This window comes from Rhinoderma darwinii, chromosome 10, assembly GCF_050947455.1.
Source record: "Rhinoderma darwinii isolate aRhiDar2 chromosome 10, aRhiDar2.hap1, whole genome shotgun sequence".
NCBI classification, from domain to species: domain Eukaryota; kingdom Metazoa; phylum Chordata; class Amphibia; order Anura; family Rhinodermatidae; genus Rhinoderma; species Rhinoderma darwinii.
Window position 1 is genome coordinate 22,660,473 of NC_134696.1, and position 19,317 is coordinate 22,679,789.

Below are 19,317 nucleotides of genomic sequence, written 5' to 3' on the forward strand. Positions count from 1 at the left end.
ATATTCCTGACCGTAGAGCTCCGGGACAACACCAATTATTTGATGCATTAGTTGGGTCATTTTTATACTCCCTCTCAATTTCTACTACCTGCTTACCTGACGAGGATGAGAATTTTACGCAAGATTTTTTGCAAAATTGCTTTTATTTTTTTATTTTTGATACATTGAAATGCAAAGATGGACGTATTCTATAGACCAGTATTGTCAGTATTCTGAGCTGTAGTTATGTAGCATCAAGATCGATGCGGAGAAGTTTTTATGGGAATTTTAATTTCAAGACCCAGATATGAGTTATAACAGCACGGAATGTTATTCCATAATCTTTCCACTAGATGGTGCTGATGGTCAGTACTTTGCCTGAGAACTCCCTAAAAGACCAGGTTGGGTTCTTGAGTGCCCCCCGGTATTTTTCTGCCCTATGATATTATCTTTAGCTGTATTATGTTTGTTTGGCTTTTTCCCTACATTTGACCGAACTTGCAGAAAATAAGCCTTGGTTTAGAGCTGGCACACTCTTGCCCATATGTAATTTTATGGTTCTTCACTCCTTTGTACGACCATATATTACGTGGACCCGCAATGACTTCAATGGGCGCTGGGCAATGCTATGTTCGGTCAGCTGCCCCCGACAACTTCACCCATTGATAACCGCAATGGTTCCAGCAGCCGGCACCTCGGCGTCCAGTTCACTCTCAGGGAAAGCAATCTCAGAGAAAATTTAGCTTGAAAGCCATTTGGATGCACTCAACCGTAGTTTTTATCCGTAGTTACGGATAATCCGCAGACCCATTAATTTCTATAGGTCACGGACACCTTTCCGTATGTTTACGGATGTGTTTCCGGGCCGTAGAAATGATCCGCAAAATCTAGAACATGTCCTATTCTTGTCCGCAATTGCGGCATGGATTCGCCCATAGTAGTCTATGGGCGCATGCAAAATTGCGGGCGGCTATGGATGTGCATCTGTAGCCGTCCGTAATTGCGGAAGCGTTGCTATCTACGAAGCCAGGGGATTCCCCATAAAAGTGGCGCCTGATCAATCATGTGACATTTTCCAGGGGTTGACTCATGTTGGTGATATTAGTTGTAGCCTTCGTTTTTTTGTTTGTGGATCAGTAAATACGGATGCACTACGGACTGTATTTGTGGACAGCGTGCCAGATATTCGGATGACTTGTGGATAGTTACGGTACCGTATTTATGGTCCGTAAAAAAAAACCACTACGGTCGTGTGCATGGAGCCTAAACTTTACAAGTGTCTTTCAACCACAATTATTTCTAAAATCACTTTTAGGCCCAGTTTACAGTTTTTTTTGGCCCCTGTTTTTTTTTTTTCTCGGGCAGTTTTTCGCCCCTTACAGAAAATAAATCTTGAAGCGGTATCTGCCTCTGAAGCTCCATTTGAAATCCTTGGGAAGCAGTAAAAAAACATGCTGCTCGGTTAAAGCGTCTTTTGGCGTGGTTTTTGCATTTTATTAACTTTTAAAAAACGGCTAAAAAAAATCGCAACCAAAAAAGCTTAAAAAATGCTGACATTTTAAAATCTGCCTCAAAAAACCTGAATGAATTTTGATTTTGAGGCACATTTTTTTTTTTCTGCCTGACAAAAAGCTATGTGTGAAGTGTGAACATCCCCTTATTCTAGATTCTGCGTGTTACAACTATTAGAATGTGAGAGATTCTTTCCCACCTTCCACGTCTTCTCGTTATCAGATTAATGAACGTGGACAATGTACTGGCGATTATACCGAGCAGTGTCCAAACAGCAAATGATTTAAACACTTCAAATCTGTAGGTGATAAAAAAGCTGCTTTGTTGTGGTATTGCCATGATTTATGGAAAAAACACCGCAAATTTGCAGCTACATTCCTAATATTGCGTCAAAATTCCACAACAAAACCGCGATGTGTGGCCTTTAATGTGCCGATCCATTTTAATGAATATTTGGTGATCTATAAAGTAGGAGAAACGTTTTTTTACGGTCATTCAGGGACATGTTAGTCATTCCTCCAGCTCTCCCCCGTACAGTGTCTGTCATGTTTACATGCTGAATGTTCATCTCTATGCAGTTCATTCAATGACAACCATAATCGTAATTTTTTTTTTATCGCGTTGGTCTCTGTTTTCAGGTACGTAGCACTATCCGATAATGAAAAGACCGGCTACAAGGCTCGAGAACTGAAGTCTGTGTACGTGGATGCAGCGGGGCAGTACCTGAAGCTGATCTTTCATAAGAACTACACAAACAGATATAATCTTTACAATCAGGTAACTACAAGTCTTAAAGCGCTACCACACCGGCCGGTGCAGCGACTGCCAATCGAGACATGGTAATCGGCGCTCGTTTGCTTTGGTGAGGAGGAACTTAAGTGGCCGCACATTGCCCTTACCTCAACCCCATCCAATACCTTTGGGGTAAAATAGAACGCGGATTGCGAGCCAGATCTTCTCAACTAACCTCCGTGTCTGACTTCACAAATGCTCCTTTGGCTGACTGGGTGCAAATTCCCACAGACACACTCCAAAATCTTTTAAAAAGCCCTCCCCGAAGGAGGCTGTTCCAGCCACAATTGGGGGCCCAGCACCATATTAAAGGGGTTGTCCAGTTTGGGGGCTGTATTTTGTACTGATGACCTATCTTTGGGGTCCAACACCCAGACCCTGCACCTATCCGCTGTTCCGGGCGCCGAAAGCTATGCAGGGTCAGTGCTGGAAGCCGAAGGCTCCGACCCACTATATAGCGGCTGTGCTGGGTTACTGTAGCGCTGATCCTATTCACTTGAATAAGAGCAGAGCTTCAGTAACCCAGCACGGCCGCTATACAGTGGTCGGAGCCTTCTGCTTCTGGCACCTTCCACTTAGCTCCTGGCACCCAGAGGCGACCGGTGCAGTGTCCGGGTGTCGCACCGATCATATACTGATGACCTATCCTCTAGATAGGTCATCAGTTTAAAAAACAGCCCCCAGTCTGGACAACCCCTTCAACGCCCATGGTTTTTGGAAAGAAATGTCCAACAAGCTCATATACTGTAGGGGTGATTGTCAGGCCACTTGAATAGTTGACCAGTCTAGATTTCTCTTTTTCCTTTTGTTTTTTCAGGTTGCACTAATAGCAATAAATATCATTGGTGATCCTGTGGACTATAATGAAGAAAACGTGGTAAGCCCCAATTATTTGTTAGAGACTTGCTAAAGTAATAAAGCAGGTAATAAATTTGATAGAAAATAACAATACATTTCTAAAATAAGCCTTTCTATAAGATATCCCACTTTAACCTATCCCCACACAGGTACATGTATGAGGCTGTGATCACATGGGCACAACAGTTGTGCCCACGCAATCAGCCACTCAGGACGATCATTCTCCTCCTGTGCCATTAAAGACATCTACTTAAATGAGATCAGCTCGTAGGTGCACCCTGGAATGCCAATTCGGGGGCCAAAATCCAAACTGGAACTGGAAAGACCAAAATCTGCTCTGTTGCTGGATTTTGGGTTCTAAATTGTCATCTTGAAGGGTAGGGAATTTAATGACCCCCAAGTGTTTAAAGGACCATTTACACGAGCGGAAAATTGTTCAGACTCCAACGCAATCAAGTGAATTTGCACAATAATCACTTATTATAAATGGTTTTACTGACTGACTCCCTTTATCAGAAAATGGTAGGAAAAAGGTAATCCATAATATGACCTCTTCAGTAGCTGAAATTAACTGACTGACATACGCAGCGGAGTCCCATTATTATGAGCAGCAGCTAATATCCAGAGTAACCGCCGTGTGCAGCACGGACATCGCTAGACGGGCGGGGGTGACAATAAGGTGCTGGTCGGTGGTCTCCGGTATCTGACGCCATGCTGACTGCAGAACATCCCACATTTACTGGAGGGAGTGTGGGGGGGATCCATAGCGCGAACCAATGTCCCACAGATGCTCAATTGGGTTAAAGTCTGGTGAATTAGGGGGCCAGGGAAGTATTTGGATGTCCTGGTCGTGCTCTTCCAACCACTGTCAGACATTTCTATACGTGTGACATGTCGCATTGTCTTGCTGAATAATTCCATCTGCCCCATGGCTGCCGCCACCAGCTTGTGTTCCTCCAGCAATGGTTGCCGGGTGTTTGTTCTCTGATGTTTCTTGCCTGACACACCAACGTCCATCCGTTCCATGAAGCAGAAATTGTGACTCATCGGAGAAGACAACCCTTTGCCAATCATTGGTGGTCTAAATCCACTGCTGTGCAAATTGAAGCCCTTTTTCCGATGCACCTTTGTTAGTATAGGAGCAGTGACCGTACTTCGGAGCCCCATACGCAGTAGGATTCGCTGAGCTGTTGTTTTGGACACACGTCTGGTCGCCCCCTGGTTGATTTTTCACAGTGAGCTGCTCCACTGTAGCGTGTCGTTCGGCCCTTGCGCACCTTTGTAGCTGACGTTCACCTTACGTTGGCACATGGTGCTCCGCAGTTTTCACGTTGGTTATTCCCAATGCTGCCATTTGTCCACTCACGATGCACGGTCACCACAGCAGCACGCGAACAGTTCACAAACTGCGCTGTGTGAGAAATCCCACCACCCTGGGCCCGAAAGCCAATGATCATTCCTTGTTGCAACTCTGATAAATCGACAACGAGTGATATGTGATCAGACAGCCGATCCCACCCCTTATATACCCACCAAGCCAGCCCACGACATCACTGCCTTCATGGGCTACGCGCTGCCGAAAGCAGGAGGTGGTCATAATAATGTGACTCAACTGTATATCTTCTCTGAGGTTTTTTTTATTATAAGTCCATGCACATCAAGGAGTCTGTACTTGCCACTGACTATTTATTTTATTTGTTGGCAGCCGACCAGAGAAAAACTTATTGATCAGTACCTGGGGAGCAGCTTGGAGGAGACGGCCATTGATACGACGTTTACTGGGTAAAGAGTGAAATTCATCATAAAAACATGCATGCGATTAGCATGGGGTGAAATTTGGTAGAAAATCCACTAAGCGGAGCAGTGACCTTCACAATGTTCCATTATTTTATATTCTGCACAATTTTATTAATTACATAATTCACCAAAAGACCTGAACATGTTCTTTAAAATAAGTGAAATAATACATTATAGTGTATACTCTTCTATACCGACCATTCATTCCTTATTTACTTTTGTAGCAGAAGATCAAAACTTAACATAGAAATCACTGCTCTGCTGATGGAGTTTTCAACATGATTATAGAAGAATTTAGGGAGACTGCTGTTGCAGTTTTAAGCCTAGGGTCCCCCCCACCCCCCAAAAAAAATGATGCTCTAATAAAATAAAAATGTGTGTGGGGGCTTAACATACATCAAATGTATACCTGCTGCAGTTGATATAAAGCAGGAGGCACCACCTGCAGTCCGCAAAGCCATTCTGTGCTGCCCCAGGGGCACTGTGTGGCTGGCACTGTTGTGGGCGGCACTACTAGGGGCACTGTATTACTGATCCTGGTATGGGGGCATAAACTGTTACCGTGTTAGGCCTAGAACAGATCTAAAGGAATGGTGCATGACTGGTATTTTCTTTGGTGCACTTTAATTCCCTCGGTCATTCACTTTTGCTTCAGGCCCGGTGCTAGGTATAATGCAGTGCTTCAGTTTTATCCAGGGTGAATTTTTAAAGGGGTATCCCAGAGAGAACGAGAGGTGGTGGAGACGTGGCCGCGCATGCACGCTGTTCTCTCTGTTGTAGTTTATTGAAACGTCCCCATATGGCACATACTGTCAATACACCATAAATGTCCCAGATGGGGGATACCTCTTTAGGTTTTATTGCGGCCCGTGGGAGCGGTACAAGCTGACAATGAAGCCCTAGAAAAGGTTGTGCACCCCTGATCTAAATGATACCTGCCCAGACTATAGGAGGAGCTGATACTAGAAGTGTAAAACCTCCAAATGTGATGATTAATTTAGAACTCTAAAAAATCCTTTTAAGCTAGAAATAAATTACGTTTCTGCTCTTCCTATATATTCCTGGGCAGTACCTTACCTATGCCACCGATCTTCATTCTAGTCCTAAGGACCCTATATATTACAGTCAAATGGGAGAACTTTAACAAACTCATCATTTCCGCTGCCGGAAGGCGGGGCTATGTGAGGACTGCATCACAGGCGACATGTGGAGCGCTAAGACATTGAATGGAGCCCATTTTTATAAAGGTTGCAATATAACGATGCCACAGTATGACCCCGAGCAGACAACATTGCGGGCAGTGTGCCATGAGGCAATGACTGGATATCCGACTGCAACTTCAAAATGGTTAATCAGCCAATATCGGCAAACAATAGAAGTGTAGACTCAATTGAACGGAGCAGCCACCCAGTGGGGGTTTCTGTGATCAGAAGTGCTACGGATGGATATAGCTAGAAAAGAGGGTAATGAGTGGTATAGTTTAGTTGTTATTGGGGTCGGCTTTCTTAAAGGGGATGGGGTTTTAGAGCCTACGTGGGTGGATAGTTTTATGGAACGGGGGAGAGCGAGGTAAAGAAAAGCATGACCGGAGAAGCCTTGTATGCGGGAGTAGGAGGTGGCGGATGAAGACCGCCGTCAGTCCTCAGCAGCATGGAGTGCACTGCCGGCCACGTAAGGATTAGTGCAAAATACAGACAAACTCCTAATAGCTACTAATCTGTATTTCCTGTATGGCTTGAAATCCCCCACAAATTCAATAGAGTCCGGCAAGATTTTTTTTTTTTGTTTGCATGGATGTTTTAGGACAAGTTGCATTTCAAGTAAATAAAATATTTTTTTGCTGACGCGTTTTCATGGTAGGAGTCGGCTTTTCCACAGATTTTGCACGGTGCCACTTAAATTCAAGATCTGCTATAAACTGAAATGTTTTGCTTTTACCAGGAAACCCGACGCCATTTCACCTCTCGATGACTTGGCCTTTGATATGTACCAGGATCCAGAAGTGGCACAAATTATTCGCAAGTTGGATGAGAAGAAGCAGGAGGCCGTGCACCGTGAACACTATGACTACGCCAAGAAGCTCAAACAAGCCATTGTCGATCTGCAGAAGGTGGGAGTTCTGTTCTGTGGTCGCAAGTAAAGAAAACTTTCGAGGATTTGATCCAAGAATAAAACTAGTGCCAATAGTATAGAAACCGGCATAAAATATTGCTGCGCGAGGAAGCAGAAAATCTAAATATTCTTAGTGAAGATTCATATAAAATGTCTCCGGTCAAGGCAGAGATAACTGATCTGTTCTGTAGATTATCAAGTTGTGTATAAAATATGAATTCCCTCTTCTTTAGAAGCATATTATGCTCCGGGTTCGCCGCTGGATTGCCATGGCTGTATGCCTATTCAGCCGTTACTACCGGCAGGCATATATAAAAGTATACTAAAGCATAGATCACAAGATTGCATTGTCATGTCCCCTAGTGGGACTAATTAAATGTTTAATAAAGTTTTATAAAAAAAAAAAAAAAACTTGCACAGTAAAAACCCAAAAAACATTTCTACATAAAATATGGTTTCATGTAGTAATTATATGTGTATTTTTGTATAGAAAAAAAAAATATCACATCACCGCACGTTAACACAATATTTAAACCGCATGGTGAGCAATGCAAATAATCATTTAAAAAAAACCTCAAACAAATGGCAGAATTGCTTTTTTTCCCACTCCCTCCCCCTCCAAAAAAAATAAAAGTGAATCAATAATTTAGATCTTCCCCAAAATGGTTCTATTAAGAAATGACTAGTCCCGCAAAAAAAATCAGGCCCACCTATGGCTACATCAACGAAAAAATAAAAAAAGTTTTAGTTCTCGGAATGCAACAACATAGAAACTATATATTTTTTTCATGACGTGCTATTATTGTGCAAAACCAGTAAAACATAAAAAAAAATTATTTGGTATCCCCATATTTGTATAGACCCATAGAATAAAGTAACACGTCAGTTATGCCGCCCGTTGAACAGCGCAGCATAATATAAAAGGCATAATCAATGGCGGAATTAAAGTTTTTGGTTTTTTTTTCCCAAATTTGTGCCATTAAGAAATGCAACTGATCCCACAAAAAGACCTCATTCGGCTAAGTCGACGGAAAAAAAAAGTCATGGCTCTCTAAATACGGGGGTGCAGAATTGAAAAAATTCTTACTGGCCTTCATTCCAAAACAGACTTGATACTTAACGGGTTAATAAAGCCAAATACGTCTAATCAATGCCAGCAGATTCCACTGACCATATAAAGCCTTTTGTGGTAGCCTAATCTTTTGTATCCGGGGAGGTAAAGGGCGCCAGAGGTGTCTGGCAGCGACTTATCTCCCTCTCATTATGAGCGAAACACGCACACCCGGCTGATACAAGTGCGGAGGTAGTTATTGGCCAAACCAATGCTCCGTAGACACCTGTCATATATGTATGGCGGGCTATAGAGCCGATATAACAGAGATGGCCACAGGTCAGTGCAATAGAGCAATGCGGCTGTAAATGACAAAAGCAGATACAGAATATTGAGACTCGCTGGAGAGATAACAAATTGAATATTCCCAAGGGTCTAATTTATAATGTTAGTGAATCAGAATACTAAGAGGTTTAGTTGATGAGTGAGGGTGTCGTCTGTGATTCTGCACACAAATTAAAAGCAAAAGATCAAAGAATATTCAACAGCAAACCCCATAAATCACACAATCTGGTCCCGGGCTTGTCCACTTTATCACATACATTCTCTTGTGATTATGTCCATTAGTTTAATATGGACTTCAGCAACCAAAACTGTCAATACTGTCCTAAGTAAAATCAAAGCAGGGTCCTATATAAACTCATTCCGAAGTTTCTTAAATACTATACTGCAGGTAAAGCTTGATCGGCACAAGAAAAGACCTCTCTAGGCTCCGTCAAGTAAATATAAATGACAATTGGTTTAGTCAGACCCATATGTATAAAGCCGAAGAGTGTCCGGAATAGTAAAGGGAAGGTCCAGTGGCGTAACCAGTTTTTTTTTATTTTATTCTAATTCATCCCAAATGAAAACATGAAACAACTTTGCAAATAGTCTTAATTCAAAATCTCTTATCGTTCCATTAATACAGCTGCTATGCAGGCCTATGTGTCTCCATGGTAACTGACTACAAATGAACCTTGTGTAGTCTGATATTGCGAAATCTTAATAACATATATTTTGGTAGGTCAGCAAGGGGACAGGTTGCTGACTGCAGGATCAGAGCACACAGGTTTTGTTTGTAGTCTGTTACCATGGAGACACATAATTCTGCGTACACAGAGGAATAGGAGAGTTTTACAGACTTCATTTTTTTATTTTAGACGCATTGGAAAGTCGGGTTTTAGGTGGACATAGCCGGAAACATTTACTCTTTGGACCACAGTGCAGATTTCATCTAAACCATCATCAACTTATATGATCGAGTCCTAAATGATTTTCACCAATGTGAGATACCTGCACATATAAGTAACTCTTCTTCTTTCTTTCAGGTCGGGGAACGTCTTGGACGATATGAAGTGGAGAAACGCTGCGCTGTGGAGAAGGAGGACTATGATTTAGCCAAACAGAAGAAAAAACTGATGGAGGAATATCGCCAGAAAGTTTATGAACAGTTAGAGTTGCATGACCTATTGGACATTGCCCTGGTAGATACCAAGTTTTGATGCTTCTTCTGTTTACCATGTGACTTTTTCGTCCATGAAATTTACAGGTTTCAGCACAATAAGTCCAATTGAGACTAACCGTGGTCACACGGACGCATGTGTTTAAATGGGGCCGTTCACACGGCGGTTGTTTCAATGGACCGTGAACGGTCCGTTGAAAAATAGAACGTGTCCTATTTTCTTCCGTTTTCATGGATCCCTCAATAGACTCAAGTTTATGGGGATCCGTGAAAATGAGATTCGCACGGGTGCAACTCGGACGTGAAAAACTGCCATTTTTCATGTCCGAGTTTGCACTTGTTCGTGTGAATCTGGCCTGAAGGGAGGGTCTCAGACTACCTGTTCCCCCATATTGCCACTGCGGGGACATCAGTCACCATCTGGAACTCAGGATAGTTATTAACAATTAGTTGACAGCAGATGTTATATAAAGCGGTGCAAAACCCAAAGCGTGTACCTCCAATTATATAGAGAAATGATTATAGCGCAGGAGTGTGCACAATAATAGTTTTTCTAACTAACTTGCAGATTCTGTCTCTAAATAGCAGCCCGGACCGGCCGCAGTCCATACTGCTCATAGCTATGCATATCCGGGGTTTGAGTGTCCTGTGCGGTATCCTTGTCTCCATTATCAAGTAGTGGAGGCAGCACTGTAGAATGTAATATGGTTCTATAGCGATGACTCTTCGAAAGGATACAGGTGCCTACGAGACAGCGCAGGACACTGCCCCCTAATGCATAGATGTGAGCAGTATGGACTGCGGCCGCTCCGTGCTGCTGTTTAGGGACGGAATCCACTATGTACGGTAAGTTATTTAGAAAAACGATTATTGTTCACACTTCTGCAGTATAATCGTTTCTCTATATTTTTGGGGTGCACTTTACATTATAATGAATTCTCCTGTAAATGTGCATTACTTGCGCAATGAAAGGTGATAACCAATATGTCATTCTCACTTGGGTTTGCACACAGCTTTTTCAACACCCTGAACGACAAATCTGCCTTGTTATACACTGAAACATCCCTATTTCTCTCCCATATAACTTCATAAGTAGGTTCATCTCCTTTTTGGGTAGGTTCCCCCAGGTCGGATATGCTGCATAGCCAACCTAGAACCCGCAGCGAATTCCAGCTGGAGAACCACACCAAATTGTGGTGCAGATTTCCAGGCCAAACTCTGCTGCGGTAAACCGAGTTTAAAGTGTATGTGTACTTTCAAAAAACTTTTGACATCTCAAAGTAACATGTCAAGTTTTGATCGGAGGGGGTTCCGAGCACTGACCCCCTCCCCCCCCCTATTGATCGCTAAAACGAAGCGACAGAAACACTGAGGTGAGCGCTGTGCCGCTTCGTTTCTGCTCTGCTCTCCTTTCCTCAGAAAGCGGAGTAAGCAGTGTGCGTACTCGGGCTTTCTAATGAGCCCGTACACTCCGTGCCCGGACCCCGACCGATAAAAACTTCTGACGTTACTTTGACATGTCAAAAGCTTTTTGAAAGTATAGATATACTTTAAAAAAAGAAAAAAGCCAATACTTACCCCCTGGGCGTTGTCATAGCGATGCGTCCCTCTGTTTTCTGTGCAGCCCAGCCTCCTGTGATGACACTGCAGCCCATGTGACCGCTGCAGCCTCTGATTGGCTGTAGCAGTGACACGGGATGAAATGTCATCCCAGGAGGCCTGGACTGCACAGAGAATAGCTGGAAAGAAAAGGAGTCGTCGCTGTGACAACGCCAGGGGGGGTAAGTATAGATTTTTATTTTTTTTTATTATGTGATTTTGCGGCGGAATTGCAGGGTTTCCGCCCACGGAGATGGCAAAATTCGCTATTTTGTTGCGGGTTTTGCCTCCCCATTGAATTCAATAGGGTAAACCTGCAACAGAAGTTCAGCAATTTTGCAGCATAAACTGACATGCTGCGGATTAAAAAATATGCACTAATGCATCAATTTATGAACGTTTTCGCAGATTTTTTTTTTTCTGCGGGGTGTGGATGAGATTTGGTTTAAATATTGTGGAAATTCGGAAGCATTTACGCTACGTGGGAACCCGGCCTTAACCCCTTCCCGCCGCAGCCATTTTTCAGATTTTCGTTTGTTTTTTCCTCCCCACCTTCCAAAACCCATAACTTTTTTTATTTTTCCGTCGATATAGTCCTATGAGTGCTTGATTTTTGTGGGACGAGTTTTTCGTAGCACCATTTATTGTGCCGTATAATGTACTAGGAAACGGGGGAAAAAATTTGTGGGGTAGAAAATGAAAAAAACTGCGATTCCTCCATTGTTTTTTGCGCTTCATTATTACGGAATTCACTGTGCAACTAAAACATGTTAACTTCATTGTGTGGGTCAATACGATTACGGCGATACCAAATATATACAGTTTTTTCAATATTTTACTACTTTTACAAGTAAATCCTTATTTTGTCGCCAAATTCTGAGAGCCAAAACTTTTTTTTATTTTTCCATCGATAAGTGGTACGAGGGCTTATTTTTTGCTGTCGTTTTTAATGATACCATTTTGGTGCACATGCAACGTTTTGATCCCTTTTTATTTCTTTTTCTATGGGAGATTAGGTGACCAAAAAATAGCGATTTTGGCGTTTAAATTTTTTTTTTTTACGGCGTACACCGTGTGGGTTAAATAATGATATATTGTAACAGTTCAGACTTTTACGGACGCGGCGATACCAATTGTTTTATTTTTTTTTTTACTATGCTCTACGAGGGAAGAGGGTTTTTTTTTTTTTTTTACTTTTAATCTCTTTTTTTTATTTTTTTTTTACATAAAAAAACAGCTTTATTTTACTAACTTTTTAACTTTTTTTTATTAGCCCCTCTAGGGGACTTCAACCAGCGATCGTTCGCTCACTTGCACTATATACTGCAATACTAATGTATTGCAGTATATCGTGATTCTGACAGGCATCTAGTAAACCCTGCCAGAGGCAGCGCTTAATAGGAGCACAAAGATGGCGAACCTGGGGTCCTTCATTAGGCCCTCAGGCAGCCATAGCAACCATCGCCACCCCGCGATTGCGTTGCGGCGGGCACGATGAGCTGTTAGAGGGGGTCGCCCCCCTTTTTCTAATGATTTAAATGCCGCGGTCGCTATGGACTGATTGTTTCTCTGAAGCGTCGGCTGTAACATACAGCCGACACCCGCATCGTATGGAGCGGATTGACTACATGAGCCCGCTCCATACTTCCCCTTCCCGGCTATGACGTATGGATACGTCAAATGTCGGTAAGGGGTTAAGGAGAATAAGAAAGCTAAGTGATTATCCTATATGGGATCTGTAATGCAGAATCTATAGGTTGTCATCCAGCTTTCCCAGGAATTGATATATAGTTGAATTTGTTTTTTTACAATTACAGCTAGAACAACTCAAGGATTTATGTGGAGAGGAGAGGGGGGGGGGGGGTGTTCTTTAATGTCTTCATTTAAAGCCTCGGGCACAGTATCAAAGCCCCATTGTTTCCTTCTAGTTCATTGATAGGGGTTTTTGTTTTTTTATATATGTTAACAAATAGTTTGATATTTTCTCATGTGACAAACAAGACATTCCAAGGGAATTACCGAATTATCGCCCTCCCCCCCCCCCCACCACCTGCTGAGATCAAGTTTCTCATAATGGAGCGATTTCCCTTTAACTCCTAATAACTTTTTAATGACAGGAGAGGAAGGACAAGGAGATAAAGTCTGTGACAATGTGAGGCAGACCTTGAAAACCCAGTGAATATTATTGCTTTATGGCCGTGGTCTGAACGTTGTAGTCTCTTTGGTCCGTCTTTCCTCAGGGAAGCAATTTCTGAAAATTTTAAAGGAGATCGGCGTATCTAGTTGATATTCCATAAGTCTTTTTGGGGGAAGAAAAAAAACCTTTTAAAGGGTGTATTCTGACCATAAACAATTAGTGGTCCCTAATCTGTGCCTCTCTAACTGTTGCAAAACTACAACGCCCAGCATGTCCTGGCAGCTGAAGTAACTTATCTGTGGTATATCCTTTTACATCCAACCACCCACACCCCCCATTGTACATACGAGCCAAGACAAGCTGAGCCAGTTGGATGTGCCTTTATAGGGTTCTGGTCGGATTATTTAAGCTGATTTGACGTGTGTATTTTTCTTGCATCTGTTTGTTTTAAGCGGTGCCCTTTCTATTCATTGACTGCTTGAAGTGACAAAGTACATAGGGCTCATATGAGTTCCGTTTTTCTATTAATGCAAATGTTTTTACAAGGAGAGAAGAAACTCTCGAGTCTTCTCTAAAGTTATGCATTCGGTATTCTTCTGTTCTTAAAACATGTATAATAATGACCATTCCTAGTCACTAGATGCTTATGAGTTTATATCAACCTATAATTTCAGTTCTAATTACCTGACATGAGCTCTCAAGCTCACAATCATATACAAAGCTGTATACTTACATTTAATGAAAGGACTCGTACACCTTTTTGAATACCATTTTACAGTTTACATGTAGAATTAATCTACATAGAAAGTGGAGTCACTGTGTACATACATTACATTACTTATCCTGTACTGATCCTGAGTTACACCCTGTATTATACTCCAGAGCTGCACTCACTATTCTGCTGGTGGAATCACTGTGTACATACATTACATTACTTATCCTGTACTGATCCTGAGTTACACCCTGTATTATACTCCAGAGCTGCACTCACTATTCTGCTGGTGGAGTCACTGTGTAAATATATTACATTACTTATCCTGCACTGATCCTGAGTTACATCCTGTATTATACTCCAGAGCTGTAATCACTACTCTGCTGGTGGAGTCACTGTGTACATACATTACATTACTTATCTTGTACTGATCCGGAGTTACATCCTGTATTACTCCAGAGCTGCACTCACTATTCTGCTGCTGGAATTACTGTGTACATACATTACTTATCCTGTACTGATCCTGAGTTACATCCTGTATTCTACTCCAGAGCTGCACTCACTATTCTGCTGGTGGAGTCACTGTGTACATACATTACATTGCTTATCCTGTACTGATCCTGAGTTACATCCTATATTATACTCCCGAGCTGCACTCACTATTCTGCTTATGGAGTCACTGTGTACATACATTACTTATCCTACACTGATCCGGAGTTACATCCTGTATTATACTCCAGAGCTGCAGTCACTATTCTGCTGGTGGAGTTACTGTGTACATACATTACATTACTAATCCTGTACTGATCCTGAGTTACATCCTGTATTATACTCCAGAGCTGCACTCACTATTCTGCTGGTGGAGTCACTGTGTACATACATGACATTACTTATCCTGTACTGATCCTGAGTTACATCCTGTATTATACTCCAGAGCTGCACTCACTATTCTGCTGGTGGAGTTACTGTGTACATACATTACATTACTTATCCTGTACTGATCCTGAGTTATATCCTGTATTATACTCCAGATCTGCACTCACTATTCTGCTGGTGGAGTCACTGTGTACATACATGACATTACTTATCCTGTACTGATCCTGAGTTACATCCTGTATTATACTCCAGAGCTGCACTCACTATTTTTCCTACGTCATGGGTGGGGGGGGGGGGCAGCATATGAATAGAGTTGTTCCTTTAATATAATATATTTTATTCAATATCTAACGCTCAATGTCCTATTTCTCATTATCATAAGATACGTAGAGCTCCTGAACCATCTCTGGACCCACTGGAGCATTCAACCAGTCCCCAGCCTCAACAGCACAAAGCAGCCGCCTCTCCACAGCCAGACAAGGAGAGAAGTACAGAAAAGAAATATAAAAGAGAGCGACAAGTGGTGCCAGAAAAACTACCGAAAGTCACGTCTCCTAAGCCAGTTCCCCAACAACGATCTCCTTCACCTCCTCCAGCCCCAACTCCATCTGCAACTGTTCCCGGGATCAATGTAAGAGCCTTTATAGCTGGGATATTAGCAATGTTATTTATCTTGTTGTTACAGGGTTTGCTTGGGAAGCCGTCCTTTATTGGTCCACCTGTTATCGATCACATCTCAGTTATGAACTTAGATGTGATCGATAACCGCTCGATCCTGCATGTCATAGACACGCTGTCACTGAACCAGTCAGTCCCGCTGACCTGACCTACAGCTGCTCTGTATACAGGATACAAAGCAGCTGTATCTCAAAAAGTAAAAATTAATTTTTAATGAAAAGTAATTACAAAGTTTCTCCAGTCACACTGATACACATTTTTGTTAAAAAAAAAACGTTTTCAAAGGTGTACACAGCCTTTAAGGTGGCATATTTTAGTTGGTATAGCAGAAGCTAACTTGACATCGGCCTCTTTCCTCCTGCAGAAACATGGACTTTAAGGCTAATTTCACACGTGCGTTTTGCTAAAAAAAAAAAGGAATTTGAAGAACTTCTGCAGCAGATTACAGTCCCAGCCATGTGGATGAGATCTGAAGAAATCTCATCAACCTTCTGCTGAACATTTTCCACACGGAAATCAGAGCATACTGCAGAATTTCACAGTATGCTCATTCTGTTCTGCATGTTCACTGCGCAGTTCACCCTTTTCAATGTAGAAGAGTTCAATAATTGCCCTCCCAGTGCTGATAATAGGGCTGATAAATAGCCTGCCACATCCACACCTATTCTCTATGCGTCTTCTCAGCCCTTTAGCATTGCAAAAGGGTAACATCTGTCATGATAGAGGTAAGTTCAGAAGATGAGTTTCTTGTCTTTTGTCCTCTGATTATTATTTCTTGAACCAACAGTGCCCAATAGTAGCCCTTTGATAGGACAAATGTACAGCTGTCCTAATCTGTACAATTGGGATCTGCAACTTGTGAATTTTCAGCTGTTGCTGAACTATAACTTCCAGGATGTCCCGACAGTCACAGGCTGTCAGGGCCTGCTGGGAGTTGTAGTTTTGCCAAAAGTTGGAGGCCACTGCTGTGGACCGTTTTTCTTGTCAACAAGTTATTTTGAAGAGACAAGTTCCCTGATGATTCGTCTGACTGTTATCTGTTGCAGCGCTGCAGCCTCTTCATTCTCGGGATCACTGATGGTTCTAAAAGTCAGACCTACACCAATCATAAAGTGATGCCATTTCCTAGCGATGTGCCATTACTTTATTTGATGGGAATGCCCTCTTAAAGGTGTTTTCCCATGAAGGACATTTATGACATATCCTGTGGATATCCTCAGAAAAAGCCTGTTTGAACAGCAGCACACGTCTCCCAAATTTCAATCAATATATTCCTTTATTGGTCAAACATCCAGTAAAAAATGGCAACGTTTCGACCCGTAACAAGTGGAGGGTCTTTCTCAAGCCACCACTTGTCACGGGTCGAAACGTTGCTGTTTTTTACTGAATGTTTGACCAATAAAGGAATATATTGATTGAAATTTGGGAGATGTGTTCTGCTGTTCAACCAGGCTTTTTCTGAGGATTACATTACGTCAGACGGGGTTTGTCTGATTTTACAGCGTGACACCGCTCCTGATATCGGGATTTGTGCTGCTTCAAATATTTTATTTTTTGGATTATATCCACAGGATATGTCAGATAGATGCGGGTCCCACCTCTGGGACCCGCACCTATCCCTAGAGCAGGGCCCCCTAAACCCTGTTCTATCTTTTTGTGTTAACGCTGTCTCCCGGCTACTTCCTGACTTTATGGTCCGGAGTTACGAAAACAGCATAGCTCGCATGCTACGCTGCTTCTGTAACTGCCATTCACTAGCATGGGAGTTACGAAAACGGCGAAGCTAAGCGATCTACGCTGTTTCCATAACTCCCGACTATAGGGTCCGGAAATGTCTGGAAGACCGCGTTGGCACCAAAAGCTAGAACGGGGTTTAAGGGGCCCCATTCTAGAGATAGGTGCGGGTCCCTGCATCTATCTGACATTTATGACATATCCTGTGAATATGAAACAAATGTCCTTCATGGGAAAACAGGACCCACATACAAACATCTGGCGTCTATGGCCAATTAAGGGAAGCCATAGCAGCCACACATTTTTCAAAAGAAATGTATTGCACTTGAGTTCACCAAGTCTGCCACAACAGGAGTTGTCCTTTCCAACGGCTGTCTGCTGTGGCAAATAGATAGTTGCAACTTACCAAACCTTTTCTTACAGTAATAAAAGCTATCGAGAATTTATTTGGAGGGTTTCAGTAGAATCTTTTGGTGAACCTGTTATCTTCTTACTTTAAGGTTGATGCTTTACCCTATGACGAGCGGCCTCTCCCAGCTCAGCGGAAGCAGAAAGACGATGCATTTACTTACCTGGAGCCAGAGATAAATGAAGGCGTTGTTGAGGATACCCCAAGAAGCAGGATCACTGGTGAGCCAGAACCACTGACAGAGAAAGCATCGAGAGAGGCCGGATTTGCCATTGAAGTCTTTGGTGAAGCTTTGGTAAGTACTTCAGCAAATTTGGAAAAAATGCTTATAAATTGGCAAGTAAAGAGAAGATTTGTATTCACTTATATGGTAAGAAATCTGGTGTCCGATAAACAGCATTAAATCTTTTATGTTTTAGGTTGCAGGAGCTTATTCTAAGACTTGGTCATACAGAGAAGATGCCTTATTGGCAGTGCATAAGAAGCTGTCAGATGTGCCCACAGCAACCTCCAAAGACGATTTAAAGAATATGCTGAGGGCAGCTGTGTTCCTTATCCGAAGAGCAATCAAAGACAAAGTAACTTCAGTAAGTACCGTAAATGCAGAGTTATCGTGAAAAATCTAGACCCTAATCGTATAAATCATTTTTAAAGTACATCAGAAAGGTCAAAGAGCAAAATTTGAATGGTTCACCCACAAATAACATTGATGATAAATAATAGCGTGACTGGTGAGGATCCAAAAGTGGCTGTGTATTAGTAGCCATTTTTAGGAGCTACTACAAGATCATTTAGTCATAATCTCCCACATTTTCATTAAAGGTGTTGTCCAGGCACGGGGCAGTTTCACAAACTGATGACCTATCCACAGGATACGTCATCAGTATATGATCGTGGGGGTCCGACATCCGGACCCCACAGCGATCGGCTGTTTCGGCGGCCTCTGGACACCAGAAGCTATGTAGTGGTCTGTGCCGGAAGCAGATGGCGTTGTACACTGTATAGTGGCCGTGCTGCAGCTCTTCTCCTATCCAAGTGAATAGGAGCAAAGCTACAGTAACCCAGCACGGCTGCTATACACTGGTCGGAGCCTTCGGCTTCCAGCGCTTGACCCTGCATAGCTTCCGCTACCCGGAAGCTGTTTCGGCTGCCTCTGGACACCTGAAGCCATGCAGTGGTCTGTGCTGGAAGCAGATGGCTTCGTACACTGTATAGCGGCCATGCTGGGTTACTGTAGCGGCGCTGCTCCTATTCACTTGAATAGTAGCAGAGCTGCAGCACGGCCGCTATACAGTGTACGAAGCCATCTGCTTCCAGCACAGACCACTGCATGGCTTCAGGTGTCCAGAGGCAGCCGAAACAGCTTCCGGGCAGCGGAAGCTATGCAGGGTCAAGCGCTGGAAGCCGAAGGCTCCGACCAGTGTATAGCAGCCGTGCTGGGTTACTGTAGCTTTGCTCCTATTCACTTGGATAGGAGAAGAGCTGCAGCACGGCCACTATACAGTGTACAACGCCATCTGCTTCCGGCACAGACCACTACATAGCTTCAGGTGTCCAGAGGCAGCCG

General features: G+C 42.9%; 1 protein-coding gene across 2 annotated transcripts in view; it reads left to right on the forward strand.

Annotated features, from left to right (window-relative positions):
• Window positions 1–19,317, forward strand: part of CEP104 (centrosomal protein 104) — a 73,293-nt gene that overhangs the window by 7,937 nt on the left and 46,039 nt on the right. For both annotated transcript variants that reach the window (XM_075839493.1, XM_075839492.1), the window contains exons 4-11: window positions 2,130–2,268; window positions 3,101–3,160; window positions 4,847–4,923; window positions 6,880–7,048; window positions 9,472–9,627; window positions 15,312–15,560; window positions 17,842–18,045; window positions 18,170–18,337. In XM_075839493.1, the coding sequence (XP_075695608.1) occupies window positions 2,130–2,268; window positions 3,101–3,160; window positions 4,847–4,923; window positions 6,880–7,048; window positions 9,472–9,627; window positions 15,312–15,560; window positions 17,842–18,045; window positions 18,170–18,337 (1,222 nt within the window). The remainder of the gene's footprint in view (window positions 1–2,129; window positions 2,269–3,100; window positions 3,161–4,846; window positions 4,924–6,879; window positions 7,049–9,471; window positions 9,628–15,311; window positions 15,561–17,841; window positions 18,046–18,169; window positions 18,338–19,317) is intronic.